Raw genomic sequence first — 9,016 nt, forward strand, 5'->3', positions numbered from 1 at the left:
GGCAATCTGCATATGAAATGAGGACAGATTGTGTGCAAGTAAAAAAGTTTCACCAACGGTGATGCTGGAGGAAAGGTCACCAGAATCATTAGAGATTCATCCTCTTGATACCACAGAAATCTGATTTAATTGAATGGAAATCAGTCAATCCAATCATTGAGTTTTGAGATACCTTTTCATTGACTGAAGTGTTGAATAAGAGAAAAATTTGACTCATTTTATTATTGATTAATTTGCTGATTTTTTTCTTGATTCGTCAATGAATTATTGTTTGTTTTTTTCCAACTAAAATTCCAAAATCCAAATATTACCACCAACTACCAGCAAATACTTTCACTTGGAAAAACTGGAACCAATGAATAATTAACTTAAAAGCTGATTAAAAGACTAAATAACAAAACTGTTGTTGATTCAAGTTCTGTCGATCAACTAATCAACAAAATGTTTCAGCTCTAGTCGGGATCCCACCTAAATATAATTAAGAATCATCTTCTGGAAATCATTATCTACAGCAAATATAGTAGCAATCTGGCTGGCAGTTTTGGAGATATCTTCATCTGTCATAGATATAATCTAAGTGGGCAGAGAGACAGATGGACTGACTCACATCTTTAGGCTCTGACACTAGCAGGGCAAAACGTTTTTGAAGTTGGATAATCTAAATCACATTTATGTCATCCATGGCATATGTGATTGACAATATTAAGAAAAGGTTAACAGCAATGTCTGTGAAATAATGCCTTTTCAGATTCCCACAGTGTGCACTTTAGACATATGAAAAGACCAGTCAGTCCCTCTCACTGTCGGAGCTCCACTGACACTCTCACACACAAGGTCAAAAAGGTTAGTCAGCAATTTCCACTTCTGAGGCGAGTGTGTTAGTGCTGGGGTAGCAGTTAGGTGAGTGGATGGGTGATGCTGAGGGGTATGGAGAGACACACCTCTTTTAAGCATCGCAAAACTCCTCTCAACAGCTGTTCTGCATACTGTGCTCTAGTGATACTCATCTCACAGGGTCAGAGGTTACAGTAAGCTATTCCAGACATATGGGAGTCACATATCACAGCTAGATATGGATGGAGGGAAGGATGGATGGATGTAAAGATAGGTAGATTGGACATGACAAAAAAGACCCTGCATTCTGAATAAAAGGAACTACAGAGCTATAGGCAGACAGCACTGTTTGAAATCTATCATTCTTTCACTACACATGGAATGCTACTTACAACGCTATGTAGACTAGGTACCGAAACTACATGGGTACAGTGCATGGTGGTTGTGGTTAACTGGTTAGTAACCATCACTTGAAATTATTGGAGTCCATTATATTAGGTATAATAATTCAACCTCATGGTGGCACAAAAGGAAAAGTTAGGGTATGACCAAGATATTAAGGATTCATCATCTGGGGACCATGAATGTTCGTACAAAATTTGATGGTAATCCATCTGATAGTTTTAAATGGATTTTGAGTCATACCATGCCACTAGTATGACTTGGGACAATGAATGTGAATCCACAGAGAATTTCATTAAAATTGGACCATTAGTTTCTGATATCTTGTAAAAATGAGAGCTTGTGGAGAACCCAAAATGCAAAGGGTTCATCCTCTGCGGAGTATAAATGTGCTCAGATAACTTAATGGCAATACTGAATGTGTGCAAAGGGAAATTTTGGTCTAAAGGTGGTGTTAAAACAAAAGCATTAGGATTCACTTTCTGTTGCCCATGAAAATCCGTAGCAAATTTAAAAGCAATCTGATTTATTGTTTACATAATTTTCCAGACTTCAGTTTCACAGTGACAAAATCACGATTCTTATACCTCACATCTGGTGGGCAAAAATGAACTGTGTTGACTTCTACAGAAAGAGTGGGAATCTTCATAGGCTCAGGTCAGATGGGATTAAAGCTCTGTACAGAGTTATGTTTCATGAGCACTATAGCAAGCTGGTCAGTGCACACTGTACTCAGCACAGAAAGACAGATGCTCCCCATGGCTGCATGAAGTCAAATCAGAGCTGGTTTGACAATGACACTTTTGTAGAACAGATAAATCACCTGCAGAGGAATTTTGGTTTAAAAGTCATTGTGTAATTGAATGCAATTTATCAAACCTGAGTGAAAAGGAATGCTCCATGTACAGTACATGTGATTCATTGCAGTCATAGAAGGTTTAAGTATGAAGGTGAGTAAGTCTTACACAACAGATCACAGTGGATACCTGGTATGTTTCCCTGTTCCCTCTTTCTTCTGCTTTTTTATTATCTCCGCCAGGCATAACCCTGGAGGGGATCATGTGTTTGGTCGTGTGTGTGCGTCCCCCTGTGTGTATCTGTCCGCAGCTAATCTCACATACTACTGGACCCATCAGCTGAATATTTTTGGACCTCTTGTGATTGTGGTGATTCACAATTTTTGTAAAACCTATTTTAATGTCATTCCTTATGAGCCTGTCATAAAGCTTTGACTTTATTTTCAGCAATCCTAGCCATTTTACGATATGTGTTATGACAAAGCAAAAGACATTTCCAGCAATCAGCTAGGCTAAAAACAAGGCTTACCTAAGCCCCCAGGAACAGCACCAGGCTGTGAAGCTAATTTGATATAGCTGCGAAACTACAATGTCACATGATGCTATTGGGCCCAAAAAGACTTTTTCCCATAGACTTACATTGTGAAAGAGACATCTGTAAATGAGCAGATAATTTTTTTGAGCATCACAACCCCCTTGAGATGACTTGTCTCTATCAGAATTTGATCCATTTGGTCCAATCACAATTCAAAATTCTAGAAGAGCCACATGATTGAATTGTTTTATCCCCATTCAAGTTAGCCGGAGGGCTAAACCTGAAGTAGCCGGCTTGGCCAGTGAAAGTCACCAGTGCGCTTGATCTATGGGCCCAACAGATGCGGAAGCAATGCGTAAGAAGTTTAACTTTTTTGGCTTCATGCGCCACTGAGCAACTGGTAATACCGTTGATATGACTGAGGGCCCTGACGCTGTATCCAGTTATCTTTATACATCCATGGGCTTACCTAGTCTTTGTTGTGGCCTAAAAATTGACATCCATAGGAAATTTTGGTGTCAACTTGAACCGCAGCATATGCAGATTAATTCTATACCTGATATGTTACGATCCACTGAAGTTAGGCACAATACAACATGAATAAAACTCCGTTTTTGTTATCTTTTCTATTTTTCCATCTTGACTGTACACACCTGGTGGAGATCTGCACTCTACTGAGTGCACTTTTCTAGTCTTTAACCTGTTCTCTGCTGGTGTATCAGTAACTTGATGATCAGGACTTCTTCGCTAATCTAGGTTGCTTAAAAAGTGCCAAAGTATGTGCAGCTAAAGATCTTTCTGTTCTTGTGACAGAGTGCAATTAAGTCCTGCCCACCCTGGAGGGGAAAACAATTCATCATTCTCCACTGACTTTGTATTGAGTAAAAGTGTCTCCTTGTCACTTCTGTCTGCTAGCAAACAACAAAAAAATGCTTAAAAGCTGCTGTGTGTTGGGATGCACTACCAACAGGGTAAAGAACCCAGAACTAAGTCTTTATAAGCTGGCGAACCAAAAAACTGGAGCCTTTAAGAAGACAAAAGTGGATACAGGGCCGTGTGCCATGCCGTGGAAGAGACAGACCCCACCTGAGTTGCACGGACAGCCTGCAGCTCCAAAACCTCCATAAAAATGACACATATACCTGAACACGCTGCTAATCACAGAGAACACGCATGAAAGTAAAAACAAAACAGCTGTTTAGTTTAAAGGTATGAGGTGTTGGTAATAGACGTTTAAATCACAGAATAGCTAACATGCATTCAGCTGAAATGCTAACAGTAAAAAGAGCCTGAATGGGAAATGAATAGCATGTCTGTGCGTGTAATTTCCCGCCTATGTTTACAACCTGTACTCCCCATAACAGCTATGAAAAGTTTCATGCCAGGCTGTTATGTCGTGGAGTTTGCTAGAAAGTTGTGCTATCTCTACTGTAGACGTGATGTCAGCCCTTGCATTCATGTATGGCATCTTAATTTAACGAGTTTCAGCATATGCTATAAACTACCTTTTCTTCTCTGGTAGACATAGGGTGCTAAAACAGTCCTTTATCAGGCTGAAATCTAACATTTTTTGCTAGCTACAAGCATTTTGTTAGTGTTTCAGCCCTTGCTTGCATTTTATGGCGCCGATTGTTTTCCCCTCCAGTGGGCGTGGTTTTCAGAGTATGACACGTTGAACTCTGTCTCTCTGATCAATCAGACCAATACATATGATAAATGTCTTGTCCAATTTATCTGACAAGTGTTTATCTGCAGGGAGTTCACCATGGCCAGAAAACCGTGATTACAAGTGTCTTTTCCAGCCAATTAGACTTGATTCATGTTGGTGTCAAAATTGGTTCATCTAGCCAATGTGGAACTGATAGTAACAACAACATATTCTCACAGGAGGCATACATGACCGTGAGAGGGCTTTTTTGGGGTTGTGGTAGTGTCATATTGTGTGTGAGAACACAAATCCAGATGACAACTAAAGTAGGTTAAACATGCAGTATTAACACCAGCAAAGCCTCCACAAAGCTGAAAATGTACTTCAGCAAAGAGGATCCTAAACATTTCTGCGGATTCCACGCAGAGAAAGTTGTTACAGGAAGCTCGTAGAGGAACAGATCCAAATCCAAAAGCAACTACACGTAGCCCTGCATGCAGGGTCGGACTGGGAACAAATACATCAGACTTAACAGTCAGGGTTTCATGCAACCTACACTATTTAAATGTTCATTCACTGCTATTGTCAGGCTGTGACAAGCAGCATGCCTGCACCCTATTGGAGCGGACCCAGAGTGACTAATCAGCTGATACCATTCAAAAAACAGTATAGCACAGCAGCCTTAAGCAGCGAATAGAATAGTATGTCCTACCTTAGGTGGTGAGAAGACATCTCATCAGTGCGTTCCTCTCTGCCATCCTGTCAATTATTCCATGAGTGTCCAAAGCCATAAGAATGTCTTTTTCTGTAGCCATAAGCATGAACGTTTCAATAAGTTCTTGTGATGTAGTGCTCCATAATCAATTCTTGATGAATTTTAAAGTTGAAAAGCTGCAATCAGTGTGATGAATCCCCTCTGGCCTAGCTCCACTGTTAACATTGTCACTAACTTACATGAGCTAGCAGTATCACCTGCTGGAGGTTGTCATGCACCTTTCACTCGTCCTCGACAGCGGCCACCTCTTCTTGCCCCTGCTCTCCTCTGGAATCAGCCTGCTGCTCATCTGTTCAGACTCTTTCCTTCTCTTCATTCCTCCTCTTCATTTGGCGCTGGCGGACTGTTAATGTTATCAATGCAGCTAGCAGGATTTTGTGTGTCACTGGCATCGGTAACGTTATTTTTGAATAATAAATGTGTTAATTTAAAATGTTTTGCAGCATCAGCCTCGAGAGTTTTTTTCTTTTTCTCTCTGACGTTTTCCGCTCCACCTTTTCGCTTGTTGGGACCTTTATCCATTTCATTTGTGTTGTTGATTTGAACTCCACTCTCCCTGTCTTGATTCGATTATTTCCTGCTTGACCTCTGACATTACACGGATGGACAGATCCACTTGAAGGGGTGGGGGGAGGTGATGACAGTCGATACCACTTCCTGCACCTGCCTGTTGAGAGTTTTGGTACCACGTAACCCCCAATAGGATGGGATGTTCCAACATCGAGTGGGCCGGCGGTCATTTTTTTTCACCACATTGCTGGTGGTGGGCCGGCCCATCTGTCATTTTCCAGAATTACCAGATTGCCATTCTGAGCCTGCCTGAATGCAAAAAGCCAACTGTTTGATCCAACTTCCTATCGTGTTCACCATCACATCATGGTGTGTAAGTTTTGTCTGTTGATGATTTTATTAAAAACACACAAAACCCCCATAACTGCTTATACATTTTTAGCTATAAGTGTCACCAGTGGTCCAAATCCACTCCCAAATGAGTTCCACAGCACCTTGTTGCCTTACAGTGTTTTCAAACCTATATTTCATTTGGTCTGGTCTGAATCCATGGATGAGTTGGTAAACTTCAGTATCTTTTCACAAAGAGAAAAATCCAAGCAAACCAAAATGCATCACTAAAAGTTGCTCATTGGTCAGATGTGTCTCGGGTGGGAGCAAGAATGTAAATACAAGAAGAAGGTCTTGAAGGAAGTATTATCTGCCCACTATCAAATGCAACAAAGTTTGTTGCGCAAGTCCAGGTCAGACTGTGAATCACTCTCTGGCCAGCTGCTAGCAACTGTTGATTTCAACCATCCGCACCCCAGCATGCAAAGCACACCCAGCTACAGGAGCCGTTTAGTTGCAGAGTATGCCTTTTAGTTGGGTCGGATCACATTCCCACCGCAAACTAACTGAGAACAGAGTTCGTTTGGGACCCAGCTGAGAACACATCCTCAAATGGTCTCTGGGCCACACCAGAGTGCGATTACTGTGTTCAGATCTGGGAAAATGAACCAGAGTCCATTTCAACCAGACTAAACAAGGCAGGTTTGAAAACGCTCTCAGATTAATTTAAAAGTCCAGAACCACTTTACAGAACCGTATGTGCTGTCTTATATTCAGGTGCTGATTCATTTTTATCTGCAGAAAATTTCCAAACGAGTTCAATTACATTTGAAGCAGGGCAGGATTTAACTGGGGAAGCCTAACACTACCAGAGTAAACATAAGAAGCATACATATTACCGCAGTATTACATAACCATCTGCATATTCAGTGATATCCAGTGAAAGTTTAAACAAGGCTTTCACACTCTGCCATGTACAGTGACTCTGAAAACACACAGTGAAAACATTCAACAGAGAACATGAGGCTGGATTCAATCAACACACTGCAGGATTCATCCGTCACCTCACCGGTCTAGTCCAAACTCTCAGCTGGTTCCCTGTTCTCAGACGTCTCTGTTAGTGTCTTCTATGTGGTTTTAAAATAAAAATGATAGTAATGAGGAAATGTGATAAAAATGAAACTGGAGAATAAACTCTGTGTGGTGCGGTGGAATCCAGACGTGACCCACTGGGGCGCCTGGCAGAGCTCCGATCTAAGATCAATTTCAGCAGGTCATGGATGGATTATACAGCTCAGAAACACAATGTAAACTTGCAGCATGTAGACCCGCTGTCACTGTATCAACAGTCCTGATTAAACAAATGAGATCCAGACACGGAAATCACTGATGAGACAACAGAGTTGGCCGTGGAAAACGATGTTGTGATAAGACTCCCTGGCACAATAAAAGCATTCCATGTGATTTAATAACTGTGGATGAGTTTGGCTTCAGTTTCCACATGTGTTTTATGCAAACTAAATACATTTGGTGTACATGTATCCAATCCAAACATCTCTTATGGGCCATGTGAAAAGAGACATCAATCAGACACATTTCTCTAGAGAGAAAAATATATATTTCACACCCAGATGAGAAAGATTTGGCAACTTTGGCAATGTTTGAGTGGTTTTTGAAATTTTAGGTGCATGTTGAGAGGCAAGACAGCATCAATAATATGAATTTAAGACTATTTTTGTTTGCAAAGTCAAACAAGCATATTACAGTGTCAACAGTACATTCACAAGAGACCTCACATTTTGGTTTCAAGGGCAGATTTATGAGGAGACTTGTTTATGTTGAGTAAATATCAGCAAGCTGGTTATTTGAATTCAAATGTGCTCTCAATATAGTTGTCAATTAGGGTTTCCTCCTTCAAAAAGGTTGTTATAGTGATTGAAACAACATAAAATGCAACTGGCCCGCAGTGAATAGTTGAAGCCTTAGTGTTTCTTTGTGGTTTGAGTTTAGTCCTCACAGCTTGCCAAACAAAGTTATTAACCCGGAGTCTACAGTGTTTCAGACTCACTCTCACATCAGAGACTAATGAGAGGAAAAAAAAAATTAAGTACGAGCTTCAAATTGGGACTGACTGAGGCTGCTGAGTATGAGAGGAATGACTGATGAGAAGTGGAAGATTTTCATCTGGACCTAAACTGCACTGATCAATTTATGTAATGAGCTCCAGCTGATAATATGTGACTCATAATGTGTTAAAGAGCCTTCACAGGTGATGTTGCTGTTATTAATGCTCCAGCAAATCTGGCCTGGCAGACAAGACCGGAGAAATCACAGTTTACAGCTGAAGTAAAATGTGTCAACACAGTTTTTATTTGATGGTCTCTCAAGAGAACAATAGGGGTTTTGTGTATGTATGTATATTTTTCACAAGCTTATGTTTGGTTATGAACCCTGTACACAGCTAGAGAAGGTTCATTAAGCTGAATGGGAAGCAGAAAACAAGCAGACACTTTTAAATTTTGACTATTTTGATGGAAAGTTGCCACTGCTTTCTAAAACTAATTTGGTTCCAAATATTCTACTTAAAAGCAAAGCTGGGGACCTTAATCTCTGTCTCTCTGTCTGTGTGTGTCATGAAACTGGTCCACTCAAAAGAATTAAATATATCGTTTCCACTTCCAAAGTAATGAAGTGTTAATTTGTCAGAAAGGTTTTCTGTCACACTTTTCATGGTTAAATTCATGCCATGCAATGAAGAATCATGATTATTCTTCACCGTTATTTTACCAGAACCGTTCAGAGGCTCCACAGGTGTTATCTTACCTGTCTGCAGCATTCCGGAGCCGGACTCGCCTCCGACATCCCCCGGTGCATCGTCAGGTGAGGCGGTGCTCGTCTTTATGACGAGAAGGCAAAGTGTCCATTTTAACAACCAGCGCAGCATCTTCCCGGTTTAATCAGCTTTGCAATTAAAAGTTTAAAGGCATGCAAAACAAAACAAGAGCCAGATAGTGCTCTGCATATAAAGCAGCTCCAGTGCGGTGTTCATTCATCAAATGTCAAAGTGAGGAAGAGGAGCATTGTTGAAGGACTCTCTCTTTCTGTCTTGAATGTGATCGTTTTTGCAGGACACAAACTCACTCATCCTCTTCACCTCTCCTCCTCCTCCTCTTAAGCCAGCAGCA

General features: G+C 40.8%; 1 protein-coding gene across 1 annotated transcript in view; it reads right to left on the bottom strand.

Moving 5' to 3' along the window:
- The window catches only part of si:ch211-196i2.1 (collagen alpha-2(I) chain), a 120,714-nt gene extending 111,698 nt beyond the window's left edge, over positions 1-9,016 (bottom strand). The window contains exon 1 of the mRNA XM_067574489.1: positions 8,655-9,016. Within this exon, the coding sequence (XP_067430590.1) occupies positions 8,655-8,775 (121 nt within the window). The 5' untranslated portion in view covers positions 8,776-9,016. The remainder of the gene's footprint in view (positions 1-8,654) is intronic.

This window comes from Thunnus thynnus, chromosome 19, assembly GCF_963924715.1.
Source record: "Thunnus thynnus chromosome 19, fThuThy2.1, whole genome shotgun sequence".
Taxonomy (NCBI): domain Eukaryota; kingdom Metazoa; phylum Chordata; class Actinopteri; order Scombriformes; family Scombridae; genus Thunnus; species Thunnus thynnus.